The sequence below is a fragment of the Pangasianodon hypophthalmus genome, chromosome 10 (assembly GCF_027358585.1).
Source record: "Pangasianodon hypophthalmus isolate fPanHyp1 chromosome 10, fPanHyp1.pri, whole genome shotgun sequence".
Classification (NCBI taxonomy): Eukaryota; Metazoa; Chordata; class Actinopteri; order Siluriformes; family Pangasiidae; genus Pangasianodon; species Pangasianodon hypophthalmus.
Genome location: NC_069719.1, coordinates 5226363 through 5243250, shown reverse-complemented (window position 1 = coordinate 5243250; position 16888 = coordinate 5226363). Strand labels below are relative to the sequence as shown.

The 16888-nt window shown below is 40.6% G+C and overlaps 1 protein-coding gene across 5 annotated transcripts in view; it reads left to right on the top strand.

Annotated features, from left to right (window-relative positions):
- Positions 1 to 16888, top strand: part of ehbp1 (EH domain binding protein 1) — a 157285-nt gene that overhangs the window by 85324 nt on the left and 55073 nt on the right. For all 5 annotated transcript variants that reach the window (XM_026944084.3, XM_026944085.3, XM_026944086.3 and 2 more), the window contains 3 exons: positions 754 to 1386; positions 4420 to 4458; positions 4759 to 4905. In XM_026944084.3, coding sequence (XP_026799885.3) covers positions 754 to 1386; positions 4420 to 4458; positions 4759 to 4905 — 819 coding nt within the window. The remainder of the gene's footprint in view (positions 1 to 753; positions 1387 to 4419; positions 4459 to 4758; positions 4906 to 16888) is intronic.

Here is a 16888-nt window from a genome sequence, read left to right as displayed (position 1 = left end):
AAAAAAAACGTACAGCCTTTAAAAAGTCTATTCAGCAGCTCTAGCTTTTAGACAGGAGTCTCAGGAGTCTCCGGAGTGGGTGATTTTACTTTAACACACTTTAATACTGGCTGTTAGATATGAAGCTTGCTGGGAAAGGCCACGTTCAATAACACGGGAATGTCCAAGTTGCTTGCGTGGCTCTGCATGACGCATTTACTGCTTTTTTTTTTTTTTCATCTTCAGTAATTGCTTTATCAGAGTCACAGGGGTTTAAATGACTGACCTGTTTATATTTTGGGAACGTACTAAGTTTATTAGTAAAAACTTACATGGCACCTTTATTTCAGAGTGGACACGTGAAGCAGCACTACAAAACAAAATTTAACCTCTTTGAATGACCTTATTTATATCCAATCACTAATAGTTAAGCATTAAAAGTTAACTGTTGTGATCTTTCATTCATGTTAGGTATTTATCTGGACCTTTGTAAGCAAATAATTTTATGTAACTTCAGATATTGGTATTCTACATTTTAACATTTTTTAGACATGATATTTAACTTTCTGTGCCCTACACCCTATAAACATGCTGTTTACTCCTCTGTGACTTCACATCGCTACACTAAAATAGTTAAATATGCTTCAATAGTTCAGTCTGTACCCACAAATAATTCAGATCTCATTTTGTGAAGGGCATCATCATTGCAGTTTTGTTTACACACAGGAGCTTATATGCTGTTTTTATGTGTGTGTCTTTGTATGTGTGCTGCAGGCATATGACGGCTTCGCCAGTCTGGGCATCTCTCGGCTGCTGGAGCCAGCTGACATGGTGCTGCTGGCGATCCCGGACAAGCTGACCGTGATGACGTACCTGTACCAGATCCGTGCACACTTCAGTGGCCAGGAGCTGAGCGTGTTGCAGATCGAGGCCCAGGCTGGCCGCAGCACCTACAAAGTGGGTGACTTCCACACCGACACAGAGAGCTCTGTGGCTCACGACACCTTCTACGCTGAGCTTCACAACCAGGAACAAAAAGTCCATCCTGATGAGGAAGGGAAGGAGCCAGAAGACACCGGGTTAACAGAAACCCCTCCCTGTACATCCTCAGTGGTGACCAAAACGAACCTGGATTCTTCCCAAGCTGATGCATCAGAGGCAAAAGAGGATGCGATTGATGCAGGGAGAGAGAGGGAGAAGGAAAAAGAGAGGGATGGGGTGGTTCCAGAGGGTGGAGTGCAACCACAGGCCCCTGTTTCACATGCACACACACTCAGCTACAGCTACAACCGAGAAACAGACATGAACAAGAAGAGGAGTGTGAGACAGAATGAAGTGGACAGCACAGCAAAAGAGAGCAGCTCATTACAGACCAACCATACAGACACGCCCAACAAACACACACCGGTAAACACTCACTCAGCATCCCTATCCATACAGTCTAGTGTATTTTTTTCTGATCAGTGCTGTTTTAGATGTGCTCTGTATTGTCTTTTTTCAGCTGGAGCCTTCAGTAGTTCTTCCCATACTGGTTTGATAAATTAGAAAAAGAATGCCTCACCCTTGATTCAGTAAATAATCTCATCTGGATGCTGTAGGACTGCTGCTGTAATCATAAAGATTGTCCTGTGCTCATCCCAAGACTCTTATTCACAATATACTCACACTAATCATCCATTTTTCCCTTGCTACTGTGTCCTCTGGCTTGCTCATTAGGCTTCTAAGTCTGCAGTCAGATTTCTGTACCAGTAAAATTCCAAAACACTACAGGAACAGCTACCTACTGAAGCAGCACAAACACGTGTATAAGTGTGTATCAAGCATACAATTGGTATACAAACAAATGAACACATACCTGTCAAACAAAAAAAGGTTAACCCACAGAAATTGTACAGAGAATCAGGTAAAGCCCCACCCCTCATTCACACAAAACAAACATACAGACAAGGAAGAACCCACAGCTGTCATTCAGGTATACATTCACAGATTAACATTACCTGTCAAATGCACACAAGTGTAAGTGCTTACCTGTTAGACGCACACAGGTAAAAGGTAACAATAAAAAATACAAGCGCAACAGTACACATACAGGGCTGTATTCACTGTTGTGTTAAGCTGTGTGTGTAATCATGAGTTAATACCGAAATTGCACACATTCATAAGCGCTGCTCGGATCCCAGTTACACACAATTCTGACCATGAATTTAAGATTTCTTGCATGATATTGGCTTAGGTGAGGAGCAGTATGAAGTCCAGCACCACTCTCTAACAGTTTGATCTAACCACAATATGTCACCCTGAAATTTATGTTTTGAGCTGAAAAAAAAAATTAATGCCTCTTGAGGGCAAAACTAAAACATAATTTGATTTATTTAACAAATCTAAACAGCAAATTGAAAGTGGGATAAAGTGTAGACTACATCACACAGACAAATTAGTTACATGACTACTATCTACAACTATCTACATTAAATTGTGTGCACAATTAACTTTTTTAAAAAATCATGGGCCAAATGTGCTGGATCAAGTGCTATTTTATAAGCTGTTGAATAATATAGTGGAAGTCATTGTTAAATTTGCAGTGATTCATGTGACTTGGGAAAATTCATGAAGCAATACTATCTATTGGCAGTATACTAGACTTCTATTAGATGTTTATTTCAATCCTTATCATCTTCTCCTTCATATGTCATAGGATTAGTCTTTTATTTTATTTTATTTTTTTATATTGTTTTATTTTGAATTTTTAAATTATCTCTTTGTAAGATCATATAGTGGGCGATAGACAAGGTTTTGAACTTGATCTGCTTTTTCAGTCTGCATTTTCATTCCCCTACTTTTCCATTCCATTTTCTTGGAGGCATGTACTTGTCTAACATTGGCTCTGAATTCTGAGAATTTTCCCCACGTAAATATTGAACTTTTTTGCGCTCATGGAAAAAAAAAAAACATGCAACTGTCACATAAATCACATAAGCGAACAAAATGCGTGTAAAAATGGCACCCACATGACGGATGAATGAATTCCCTCTAAATACACACAAGTAAACACATGCATACACACACAGAATGGATACACATTAGTAAACATATGCGTACACACCCTCAGTCAACCCACCTTAGCGTTTTTTTTCTTGTTGGGCCGCGCAGCTGTAAGCTGTTTGTGCTATCACACCGCCTGTTCCCCCTCTGTCACTTCGTCTCATACTAAGTGTGATTGGCTTTTTGTCATCACCGGGCTGACGTGTGATTAATGCAGCCTGTGCAATATTCCTCCCGCCTGCAGCTCGCCACGCTCCACAGCCTCGCCTCATCTCTACAGCCTTCTGCTTCATACCCTTATTTATCTCCCTCACACACACACACTTTTTATCCACACATGCACACATACAGACGAGTGACAATTTAAAGGAAAAGGCTGTGGTTCTGTTATGCTGTGGGGCATTTATTTATTTTTGTTAGCATGGTTTGGCTTTCGTCACTGCAAATCAATACAAAGTTCTTCTCACTGCTCACCTTTATCCTATGATGAAACATTTCTATCTTGCTGGGCGTGGTCTCTCCCTGGATGACTCCGCCCACATACACAGGGCATGAGGGCTCAGTGAATGGTTTGATAAGGATGAAAATGATTTCATATGCTATGACCTTTGCACTTACCAGATCTCAACCCAACCGAACACTTACAGCAGATTTTGGAGCAAAAAAAATGTGCATAACTCTCACTCTTTTGAGCTCATCTTTTAAACAAGTTGAGGGCCTGAAACTTTTTTTCCCCTTATCCATTCCCTTGCTCTATAGTTTAAATCTAAAGGCTTAAAAACATCTGATTACTGTTGGACTGTTCAAATTCAGCATCAAAAGTATAGAAAGTAATAAAATAAAACTCTCTATCATGATGTGGTAATGAAAAAGTCATGAATTTTAGTGCATCTTGATATGTCCTGATACGCAAACACACACACGCACGCTCCTTTTTATTTCCACTTGCACACATATGCATACACATTGTTCTACTCCCGCATTTACACACACTTAATCAGCCGGTCTTCTCACACACACATTCGCATATTTTATCAGTTTTATATTTACACACACACTCCGCTTTCCAGTACACACTCTTGTACACACAGACTTGCTCATGCAGTGTTCTTACTGTCTCTTACACACACACACACATTTTACGCTTAGCATAACCAGTAATCACAAAGGAACTTACAGATGCGTGTTTGTGTGCACACACGTGTCCATATGTGTTTGGATGTCTAAGATTAGCCATGTTATTCTTGCCAATGGCGTATTAATAAAGGGTGAGAGGTGCTTCCTCGTCACAAAGCTGCCAGAGCTCACCCCGCAAAACTGGAGAGATGAAATGCAAATTTCTTTTTGTCTCTTTGTGGTTATGTGTCACTCACCTGTTTGTTTCATGCTTGTTTTTAGGATGTGGCGCCTGTCCCTGCGTCCACTGGCAACGAGAAGGTAAGAACATGATGGGGCATACTGTATTATAATAAATAACCAAACAGTACCAGCATTTGAAAATTCCACTTTGTAGCCTTCTTGCTTGGATTTGAATCTTTTTTTAGAGCTGACTTTCCCCAGTGGCAGTAAATGTTGCACATCACAGAGTGAGCTGTTTAAGTTTGGAGGATTTTCGCATCCCTCCAGTACAGTCCTAGACACATATAGAATTGTAGAAACATAAACGTAATACAAGCAACACAATATAAATATAATGCAGACTAAACAAATCCATGTTTTCTCTCTTTTCCTTTTCAGAAAGTGCTGTCTCGTCAGGAGGAGCTGAAGGAGAGAGCTCGCCTCCTGCTGGAGCAGGCTCGCAGAGACGCGGCCCTGAAAGCCAGGAACAAAACCGTCCCAAGCACCACCTCACCCACACACACACGCCCACCACAGGTCATCGATGTGAGTTAATCTATAATTAATAATCCATGCATATACATGTTATAGAAACACCTGCTCATTTATCCAATCAGCAAATCGTGTGGCAGCAGCACACTGCATACACTGATGCAGATACAGGTCAAGAGCTTCAGTTAATGTTCACATCAAACATGAGAATGGGGAAGAATGTGACCTCAGTGGCATAGTTGTTGATGTCAGATGGATTGGTTTGAGTAGTTCAGAAACTGACAAGATTTTCACTCATAACAGTCTGTAGAGTTTACACAGAATGATACAGAAAACATCCAGTGAGAGGCAGTTCTGCAGGCTGAAACACCTTGTTGATGAGAGAGGTCAGTGGAGAATAACCAGACTGGTTCAAGCTGACAGGAAAGCTACAGTAACTCAAGTAATCACTCTGTACAGCCATGGTGAGCAGAAAAGCATCTCAGAACACACGATATGCCGAAACCTGAGGCAGATGAGCTACAGTAGAAGACCATCGGGTTCCCCCCCTGTCAGCCGAGAACAGGAATCTGAGGAGATAGTGGGCACAGACTCACTGAAACTGGACAGCTGAAGATTGGAAAAATGTCACCTAATCTTTTTCCAATCTTCACTTGTCCAGTTTTGAAGCTCTCGACCTGTAGCTGCGTGGTTCGTAAAGCATGGAAGGTGACTCAGTAGTACGATTTATTTTAGTTTAGTGTGTTTTTTTTATTTAGATTTCCAAACAGCATGTTAATTAAATTAAGAAAGTCAGATGTTCTCTGGCTAAAATAAAAAAAAACACCTTTCAGTCTGACATTTATTTTAAACGAAAAGACGTCATCTCACTGTCTATATGAGACACACTCATGATTATGATTAGCAGTGTGTTGTGTCGGGGGCGTGTTTGTAATTAACGCCCATCGTGCTGACGAGTGTTAATCATTGGTTATCCATACAGCATTGATAAACACACACATACACTGCGTATTGAGTCAAAGCTGTGATTTTGAAGGTGATCATGCTCTCATGTGTGACCATCCTGACTGTGTGTTATCTCTGATGTGTGTGTTTGTATAATTAGCTGAAAACTACCAGCGTGTAGCTGCTAATGGACTGAATTAGGCAGTAAGATCATGTCCTCCTTAGGTGCACACCCACAGTAGGTACACATCTCGTTAAATAATTACTGATAGCTTCTGGTAAAAGATTCTCATAAAATAAACCTTTAAATATTAATATTAATATTCTGTTACTAAATCCCATACTGTCATGCAGAGCCTAGTGGTACAGTTGTTTATTAATTATACACACACACACACACACATGCAAACACTATAAGAATACACAGATTGCAGTAAGACAAGCTGACCCTCTAGGGAGTTTGATGGAAACTTTTTTCTCCTTAAGAATGTAAAAGATGCAAGTTAGATACATAAAGTGTTGGAGTTCTGGATAAAGCGGAACGTCTCTTGATTCAGCTGGAGAGACTTTTAACGCTCCTCTATAACACACACACACACACACTCTGATATGGTCACTGTGATAAGAAAATCTCCTCTTGAAAACTCCAGCATGACTGTTTTATAATATTTTTGAATAGATCAATATAAACAGTCCAAATATTCTAATCGAATTTGGTGAGAAAGTAACAGACACCTCTTTTGGTAATGTAATATCGTAAAGCGAGCCTTTGCAGGAGAGCGAGACGTCCTTGAATTACGTAGCGGGAAATTTTTAGGAATGGATGGGGTAAGTGTAATGCTACTATTGGCTTCAAACCTGTGTATTTCCAAAATAAAATTAAAGCACCATTTTTCAAAGCACTGTTTCACCCCCATCTCTCTCTTTTCCTCGCTATCTGTGTCTCTCTTTAACATAAGTCCTCTACAAGTTGGTGAAGGGGAAATGGTTTGCCATTCTGTAGATTAGCCACAAATTAACACCGTGCATGTGCACATTTCTCCCAAGGACAACGGTGCTAATGAGCCTCGGTTGCATTAGTGCGCTGGCATATTGAATCGTTTGGCTTTTTAATAGAAAACATTGATCAGAAGGTACCGTGGACCTCGGTGTGCTGATAATTGGCAGCGATTTAGATTAGATTCAGCGATGTCTTGTTTTGATAAGGGGAGCAGGGGGGTGTTATCTCACTCCGCGGGACCCTCGGCAAGACGCAGCCCTGCTGAACGCAGCGTGCATAAGGACAATTTTAATTCAATTACAAGGAGGAGAGGAGAGGAACAGAGGATGGACAGATGAGGGATAACGGGAAGGCAAGTGTGAGTAGTAGCATAACAGACAGAGCATAGTTTGATAGAGCGAAAGACATTTGTGTGGTTTAAATGGGATGAACTTGACTTATTCTGAAGTGGCCCTTTGGTTTCCAGCTATTCATCAGCATCAACACAGTGAACAAAAATAACATCCGTTTAATTACATTTATTGGGTTCTCAGGTGCTTCTGTTCAAAGTAACTCAGAATCCAGAATGCAGAATCCAATCCATACAGCTCAAAGGCCCACCAGCGTCTCTCTGGCAGAGCCTGGGATTCAAACCCACAACTGTATTACTGTTATTACGATAAGGAGGTGTGGCCTCTGTCTGTCAGTCCCAGAGAAGGGGGCGTGGCCTCTGTCAGTCCCAGAGAAGGGGGCGTGGCCTCTGTCAGTCCCAGAGAAGGGGGCGCGGCCTCTGTCAGTCCCAGAGAAGGAGGCGTGGCCTCTGTCAGTCCCAGAGAAGGAGGCGTGGCCTCTGTCATTCCCAGAGAAGGAGGCGTGGCCTCTGTCAGTCCCAGAGAAGGAGGCGTGGCCTCTGTCAGTCCCAGAGAAGGAGGCGTGGCCTCTGTCTGTCAGTCCCAGTGAAGGCAGCATAGTCTCTGTGTCTGTCAGTCCTAGTGAAGGAGGTGTGTCTGTCGGTCCCAGTAAAAGAGGTGTGGCTTTTATCTGTCAGTCCCAGTGAAGGAGGTGTGTACTCTGTCTGTTGGACCCAGTGAAGGAGGTGTGGCCTCTCTGTCTGTCGGTCCCAGTGAAGGAGGTGTGGCCTCTCTGTCTGTCGGTCCCAGTGAAGGAGGTGTGGCCTCTGTATCTCTTGGTCCCAGTGAAGGAGGTGTGGCCTCTGTGTCTCTTGGTCCCAGTGAAGGAGGTGTGGCCTCTGTGTCTGTCAGTCACAGTGAAGGAGGTGTGGCCTCTGTGTCTCTTGGTCCCAGTGAAGGAGGTGTGGCCTCTGTGTCTGTGTCTGTCAGTCTTGGTGTATGAACAGGTGTTTAGTTATTATTGATCTGTTTGCTTGATTATGGATCACTCTATACTGCATCGTATTCTGCTGAAACATCTCTAGTACTCCAGCAAAAAAAAAAAAATTATATTCTTAATCTGAGTATAAAAACACTAATAGGCACTGTAGCTGAAATACATCAAGTAAGCTGATTTGTATGTAGCCCTGTGTAGTCTATAAGGTGATGCATTGCACAAAGGTTCACAGTATTTCAGGTGAATATCTATTGATTTTAGAAGTGCTGTTGATTTAAGTAGTTCTTATGAATAGACTCACAGCTGCCCTCATATACACAATGCTGTGTTTTTTCTCCCGGATCTACCTTTAGTTAGCACCTGTAGTCATGTTTTACAGACGTCTCATTACAGGATATCTTTCTGATGCCACATTTCATTATTTCACAACAGTGAGAGGTTGTTTCACCTGGACATGCAGTAATTAATTTGTTTTGTCCAGTGTAATTGGTTAAAATCACTTTTCATGAGCACACTGCGTGTCAGTGTAAGTTTAATTGGTGTGGTGTATTGTGTTCCTGAAGCATATTTAATATTATATTGCTTGTTTTATGCTCAGTCTTTAATAATCTTCAACTGAAATGTAAACGTTTATTCACAGCTCTTTCACCCTCCATGTTTCATTAACATTGTTCCATATATTGGCTTTAATGTTCTTGATAAAAAGCTGATATGCTGATGACACACATGAAATGCTTGCGATGTGGATCAATCGGACAGACACATGTTATGCTATTCATGAGCAAGAATGTGGAAATGTGTGTAAGATGTAGTTATATGGCTATATATAGACTATTACATTTATTTGTTTATTTATTTAGCAGATTTTTTTAAAATCCGAATCGTCTACAACCCAATCAGTTGAGGCTTAAGCATCTGTCTCAAAGGCCTAGTGGTGGCACTCTGACAGTCCTGGGTTTTGAACTCACAACCATCTGATCGCTAGAATCTTAATCACAGAGCCACCGTGTGAGTGTGTGTGTGAGAGAGAGAGAGAGGGAGCGTGTGTGTGTGTGTGCGCGTGCATGCTCTCAATCTGCAAGCCAGTCTTTGTCTGTGACTGCTGGTGTGTTTCACTGGTCGCGTCACTAATCCCTCCCCTCTCATCAGCAGCGTGTGTGTGTGTGTGTGTGTGTGTGTGTCAGCCGTTTTCCAGCATGCCATGCTAATTTGGTTCCAGCATCCAGCATGAAGCTTCTGCCTTTGATCTAAGTTCACCCCTTCTGTTCCTCGGTTCCCGGGTATATGAGTGTGTGTGTGCGTGTGTGTTTTGGGTCTTTGATAGAGGCGTAGCAGTAATGATGGTTTTGTTCTGGTCCTGATGGCTGTAGGTAGGTGGCCTTCACAATCTATTAGAGCTGGAAGTCTGACACCACATGCTCACACACACACACACACTGGCTGTAATGAGTAATTAATGAACAATCATTAAAAAGCTATGTGCCCTAACCCATACACACACACACACACACCATATATTAGACTTTCCTCATTTGTCCTTCTTGCCTGCATTTGTCCTTGCAAAAGAAGTAAAAGATAGAGTGATGGGTTAGAGCAGAGAAGCTGGAGAGAAAGGTGGGAATAATGTTTATGTATGTGTTGGGTTCAATTGTGGAGAGCTCGGAGCCAGCTTTCTGAAGCAGCAGCTGATCAGAGGGGTAATTTCACACAACTCTGGCCAGGGTAATTATGACAGAGAGAAAACGTGGGGAAGAGAGAGAGAGGGAAAAGGGCAAGAGGGGTAACGGGAGGGCGGCGGGGGGATTCCAGGTGATCTCCCTCATGCTCAGTGGCTCGTTATGATTAGTTTAATTGGACTTCATACCGATGGGGCCCCTCCTTCTCTCTCTCTCTCTCTCTCTCTCTCTCTCTCTCTCTCTCTCTCTCTCTCTCTCCCCCTCTCTCTCTCCCTCTCTCTGGTGAAGTGACTTTTCCGAGATGCCCATGACCCTTCGCTGTAGGGGAGAGACAGAACGAACCTTTGAACTTATGCCAGCTTCCCTGTGTGTGTGTCTGTGTGTGTGTATGTGTGAGTGAGAGAGAGAGAGAGTGTGTGTGTGTGTGAGAGAGAGAACATGTGAGACAGAGACGTCTCTTATGTATTCCCACAGTGGATTTTACCCTGTCCACCTTCTTTATTGCCATGGTGTAGCTGCTATTTAGCTACACTGATGGTAAAAGTGTGTAGAACACTGAAGTGTTGTCGTTTTGGAACTTAGTGTCTTCTTGTAGTGAGACGAAAAATTCATTTTGGGTTTGTTTTGTTTTTTGCCCATTTAAACATGTGAAAAGTAGAGATGGCACTACACTTTTTCTTTTCCAATGCTGATACTGAAACCTAGAGCATCAGTCGATATCAATGCCGATATTTACAGATACTGACACTGACAATACAGATACTGACAAAATAATAATAATAATAATAATAATAATAATAAAAATTACATAGCTAAAAACATGACATACAAAACTGCAGCTTTTTTGTTCAGCTCTTCCACACAAAAATCACTTACATTGTATAATAAAGTATAAATTATACATATAATAAAATAATTCTACAAAAAAATTATACTAAGAAATGCAATCAAGTATTTCCAGGAAAAAAAACAATCCCAATCCAATCCATTTGCAATCTTTTCCATCTGTTACGGGATCATCTCAAATTTTTCTCTTTTTTTCCCCTCTGATAATCAATCCACCATTTTCAGTTTCAATGGTGTCTTTCATTTCAGCTTTATTTCATCACCTTTGGCACCTGATTTATTATAAGTTTAAAGTTTTATACTTTTGCACCAAGTATATTACACTAGGAATATGCCAGAGCTTCTATACTAACATTTAAAATCATTTTAAAGGTCCAGTTTTCACTGTTAATATGCTACTTGATATAAAATGATGGCTACAGCAGAAACTAAAACTAATGAAACTGAGTGGGTTAAGGACTCAGCTGGACTGGATGGTAGTGCTTGTGTTCTGTGTGTGTGTGTGTGTGTGTGTGTGTGTGTGTGTGTGTGTGTGTGTGTGTGAGAGAGAGAGAGAGAGAGAGAGAGAGAGAGAGATCAGTGTGTGCTGAGATTAAGGGAGATTAAGCATGTGAGATGTGAGAGAGACTCTCCACTAAAGTCTTTACCTCTCCCTCTCTCTCTGTATACACTACATCAGTCACAATCAGTTTCTCTGATTATAATACTTCTAACATCTTCAGGACACTTACATATTCAGATGCAAACAAAACTCTTTATTTCATTCAGGCATTTTCTGTAGTTAAGCCTCAAATGTTGTTTTATTTGATATCTGTAGTGTAGTGAACAAGAGGCTATTTGGACATCTTCATTTTTTTTTTTTTTAACGTGCAACCCATGTCACTTAAAATGTGCAAAATTGAGCTAAATATCAGCAAAATAATTACTGAGGTTCAATAAGTTGAATATGAGACATTACAATTATAATGTCTCCTGATTTTCTTTGATGCTAGTATTAAAGGAAAATAACATTTTACGTTAGAAAAACAGGCTTTCTACCTTTGTTTTTTGTTCAGTTAAACTCTTCCACACAAAAATCACTTACATTGCAAATATAATAAAGAATAAATTATACATATAATAACAATAATTCTACAAAAAAATTCTACTAAAAAATGCAATCAAGTATTTCCAGGGGGAAAAAAAAAATCTTTTCCAAATCCATTTGCAAACTTTTCCATCTGTTATGGAATCATCTCAAATTTTTCGTTTTTGTCCCCTCTGATAGCCAATCCACCATTTTCAATTTCAGTGGTGTATAAATGACATTTTACATTAGAAAAACAGGTTTTCTACCTTTGTTTTTTGCTGCAGTACTTAACAGGCCATCATTCCGCACAGAGTGTAGCTAGCTGGCTAGTAGCTTTAATACAGAAATGGGAAAAATTGCAAGATTCTGATTGGTTAATCCTGTTTCTCACCGTAGCAATGGTAGCCAATAAAACACTTGTTTGACATCTGAGGCACTTAAAATATGGAATCGCAGTAACTTTGTTGAACGTTTATGAACATCAGTATAATCCAATTACTGTGCAGAAAAACGTTAAATATTATTTGACACACACAGTCAGCTGACTACATTTGTGTGTTATGTTAAGCACCCAGAAAAATAAACATTTGGAAAATATTTACATATATATATATATATATATATAATATATTTACATTGTTTACATTGAGAAATATTTCAGATACACCTATGGATACACCTGACCCTCTTAGAAAACACTTTGCTGTAACTCTGTCTCTTTTTCTTTCAGTTCTCTCTCTATACTCAGTTTCCAACATACACAAATGTCTCCTCATCCACTTATTCTTACATGTCTTTCATTCTCACTGTCACACACCCATACGTACACTGGGAACTTATAATAGAGTTGCATCCTATGAATAAATATGAGGGATAAAAACGTACACTTTAAGCACAGCCGATTGCCACTGTTCATTTTAATGTGAAATTACAGTTGTTCAATCCGGCGCATTGACTGATTTCCGCTTTGTCTCTGCAGAGAGAGAGAGAGAAAGAGAAAGAGACAGAAGTGACAAAAAGAGTCTGGTTTAATTGCACACAATGGATTGTCTATATTAACTCTAGACTATTAACACATTGTAAAGTGGATTTGTGTTTAGAATGCTGATGTAATTAATGTGGTTTTGAGGCCCTCAAAGTCCCTGTAAAGATTAAAACAAAACTCCTATACGGAATCGGAACTTTTAAAGCAGGGGTCTGTGTGTGTGTGTGTGTGTGTGTGTGTGTGTGTGTGTGTGTGTGTGTGTGTGTGAGAGAGAGAGAGCTTGAGACAGCAAGGACTGTGAGAATGAGTGTGTTTTAGGGTGCGTGTACATATGTAAGCAGTTGCTTGCGTGTGCATTTGCTTATTGTCAAGACATGAGTATTTGTGCACTTTGACGCTGTTATATGTTGAAATGGTGGGTGTGTGTGTATGTTTGAGAGAGAGAGAGAGAACTGTCTGTGAATAGATCTTTTTTTTTCTGTCCAATTATCTTGTCCTGTGACAGCTAGACACCTTGGAGCTGAAGTTGTCCTGCTTGACCTGTTTCCTTCCACTACACACACACACACACACACACACACACACACACACACACACACACACACACACACACACACACAGTTGTGGGCTTGTGTAAGAATGTGTCTTCATTGAGACACAATGCTGCGTGTGTACAGTACTGAGCAGTCGTCTCTGGCTATATGTGAGAACGTATAGTTTAACAGGCATGCAAATGTGACAAAATTTAACGATGTGTCTATCTGTCATCATTCTGACTTTTCTTATTTATCATTTGTCTGAGTTCACCTCCTCTGCTGAGACTGCAGTGTTTCCTTCTTTACACGAGATGCTAGAAGATGTAAAAAAATGGCATGTACATAAATGTCCTATCTACACATGAGATGTGTGCAGTACAGGCACCACTGGGAGACATACACATGACATTACGATGTCCATATGCCTCTAAGAGACATTACACATGGTGTTACTAGTCATACACATGCCACTCTGACAAACAAATGCATTAAGTGACATATATGTGCCATCAAGAGACTTACACCTCACATACACATGAAATTAAGAGGCATACACTTAATGTACACGTGCCATTAAATCCTACACATGCCATTAACAGACAAACACTTAACATACATGTGCCATTATGAGATATACAGGTGTTGTTAGGAGATGTGCACTTAACATACATGTGCAGTCAGCTGACATACACATGCCATTATGCAACATACATTAACATGCATGTCCTGTTAAAAAAACATGCATGACATACACTTACCTTTAAGAGATGTACACTTAACGTTCATGTGAAATTAAGAAACATTATCACATACACATGCCACTAAGACATACATATGCTATTAATACACGTGCCATTAAGAGACTAACACGTAATGTACACGTGACATTAAGAGACATACTTGTGATGTTAAGAGACCTACACTTAGAGCACACGTGCCAATAAGAGACGTACACATGCCGTTAAGGGACAGACAAGTGCCATTAAGAGATGTGCACGTGCCGTTTAAGACGCACACACACACACACACGTTCTGGCATGTGGATAATATAAAATTTATACGTCTTGTTGAGACTGAACCTGTCTTTGTGCTGAGAAATGTACAAGCCCCTAAGAGCTGTATATGAGCAGCATAAGGCCAATGCATGCCTTTATAACACACTGTGTGTATATGAGGTGAGCATACACACACCACTATAGAACATATACATGATCTATTGAGACATACTGCTATGAGATGTATATGAGCCATTATAAGACATGTAGTATTATGAAATCTATATGAAGCATTAGGAGTTGTGTACAAGTGAAATCTGTAATCATCATTTGTAATCATCTCAGAAGGACGAACCCGGCCTCTGGCTTCCCCCTTTTTATAAAAACTGCCCAGTCTTCATGATTTTTAAGAATAATTTTCTCTCTCTCTCTCTCCAGATGGATTTTGAAGACTTTGACTTGATTTCTTTTCCTCCATCTTTCTGGCAGGATGGTTAAGGGGTGGACGGCTTTTTTTTTTTTTTTTTAACCCACAAGCCATCTCTTTCCCCTCTCTCTATCTCTGGCATTAATCATGCTGCTTTAGCGCAGGCGCCGTATCAACAGCACGCACACGCGCCATCATAATTATGCCATGTACAACTCCTTTGATAGCATGTACAGTTTTCTTCCTAATTCGTTATCAAATGCATTGATCGCAGCGCATGTGCATTGATCCGGGACCGCCATCTGTAGGCCCCTGATAAGGCTTAGTGCCATCTCTCTCTCTCTCTCTCTCTCTCTCTCTCTCTCACACACACACTCACACACACTCACACACTCGCACACGCACACACACACACACACACACACATGCTCACACACACACACTCTATCTTTCTCTCTCACACACATTCTCTCTCTCTCTCTCTCTCTCTCTCTCTCTCTCGTTTGGGTATGTGTAGAAGCCGGCTGTAGGATTAGCCGATACTCATCTGCTTAGTTGCATTTTAAGCTGACACCTTGACATCACATTACACACTGAAACAGACTTGCACGCCCCTGTCTCTCTTTACCTCTTTTTCTTTCCCTCTCTCAATGTCCTGTCTCTCCTTATTTTCTATTTTTTTTTCTCTTTTTTTAACGCTACATTCACAGTAGAAAGATAATTTGCTGATAATTTGTCTCTTCTTGGTGTTGCTTGTGGGGGTACACTGTCCAGCTTGGGTTTTAGCTTTATTTCTCTACACACATTTAATGACAGGTCATATGCGCAGAATAGTATGAAAAAATGGTTGTCAATTTTTCTTCTTTTTTTCCGAGTCAAACAGTAAATGGAAACTAATTGCAGATGTGAGTGTGGAATTAAAGAAACGTCGGACCACACGCTTCATAGCATAGTTCTGCAGAATCATTTGAGCAAATTATTTGTCCCTTCAGTTATTCATTCAAATGTCACTTGTTGTGCTATCACTTTTTGTCACTTGTCCCTGAAATCACGGCGCTGTCACACACATACCTGTGACCGTAGGATAAGCCTTGCCTTGCGTCTGGTGACAGAAGGTGAAGTTTCTTATTAATATCTGTACAATAATATCTCTCATTAATATCACCACAGATCATTCAAAGCAGGAGAGGAATAGAAGAGGAGGAAAGTGCTCATGGGATGGGAGAGGGGGGAGAAAGAGAGAGAGAAAACAAACACAAGAATAAGTGGCATTATGTATTCTTGATTTTTCATGACCATCACTATAATTGTGAGAAGGGGCGAGGGTAGAATGAATACATTGTCTGATTCATGTACTGCAACGGGATCCAGTCAAATCAGTAACTCTCATTCCCTTTATTAGCCGAATATGTGTAGTGACATTTATGTAATGATGTGCATCTAGAGGTCACTTTTAGATTTCACATCAATATTTTAGCTTTCATCAAAAATAAGTGGATGACTGACGAAACTCTGGCTAGTCTGATATTTGGTTAATTCTGCTTGATGTACTCATTCTGTTAGTTACATGATGTTCATTGTGTTATGACGAAAGTCAGCATCTGTGTCAGAGTTCTTATTGGATTTAGTAAATGGGTGAAGTAGCTTGTCTTATCTATCTAAGTGCGGTGATGTAAATAGTGTACATCCACAAAACTGACTTGCAAGGCATGGGGCAGGAGTTTCACAGCTTTGGTTTGACCTTGCATCTGCACTAAGAGGACTCTCATTAGGCGGTAACACAAGCGGAGCCAGAGTTGTAAATATCCAGGTACACTGTGGCGGCCAATCTTAAACGTCACACACCCCATTGAGCAGTGCAACCGCATTCGTTTCTGACCATGAAAATAACAACTGGGTGAGAACACGGTGAACACTGGCCCATGTCCAACCGAATTAGTGAAAACAAGCTGCGAGTGTGTCAGCATCAAGAAAGAGCTGAGAGAAATAGAGGAAAAGAGTGTCTGAGAAAAGAAAAAAAACATTGAAGTCTGTGTAAAGCATTTGTTAAATGGAAGATTATATTCTGAATTATAGAAAAAAATGTGTGTGTGTGTGTGTTTGCACACACTGCCCTGGGATGGGATAGTGATCTGAAATCTCTCTTCCTTTACACTGCACACGTGTGTGTGGTCTCTCTCTCTCATACACACACAGGCACACAACCTTCCTCTCCTCCTGCTCCCAAAAACA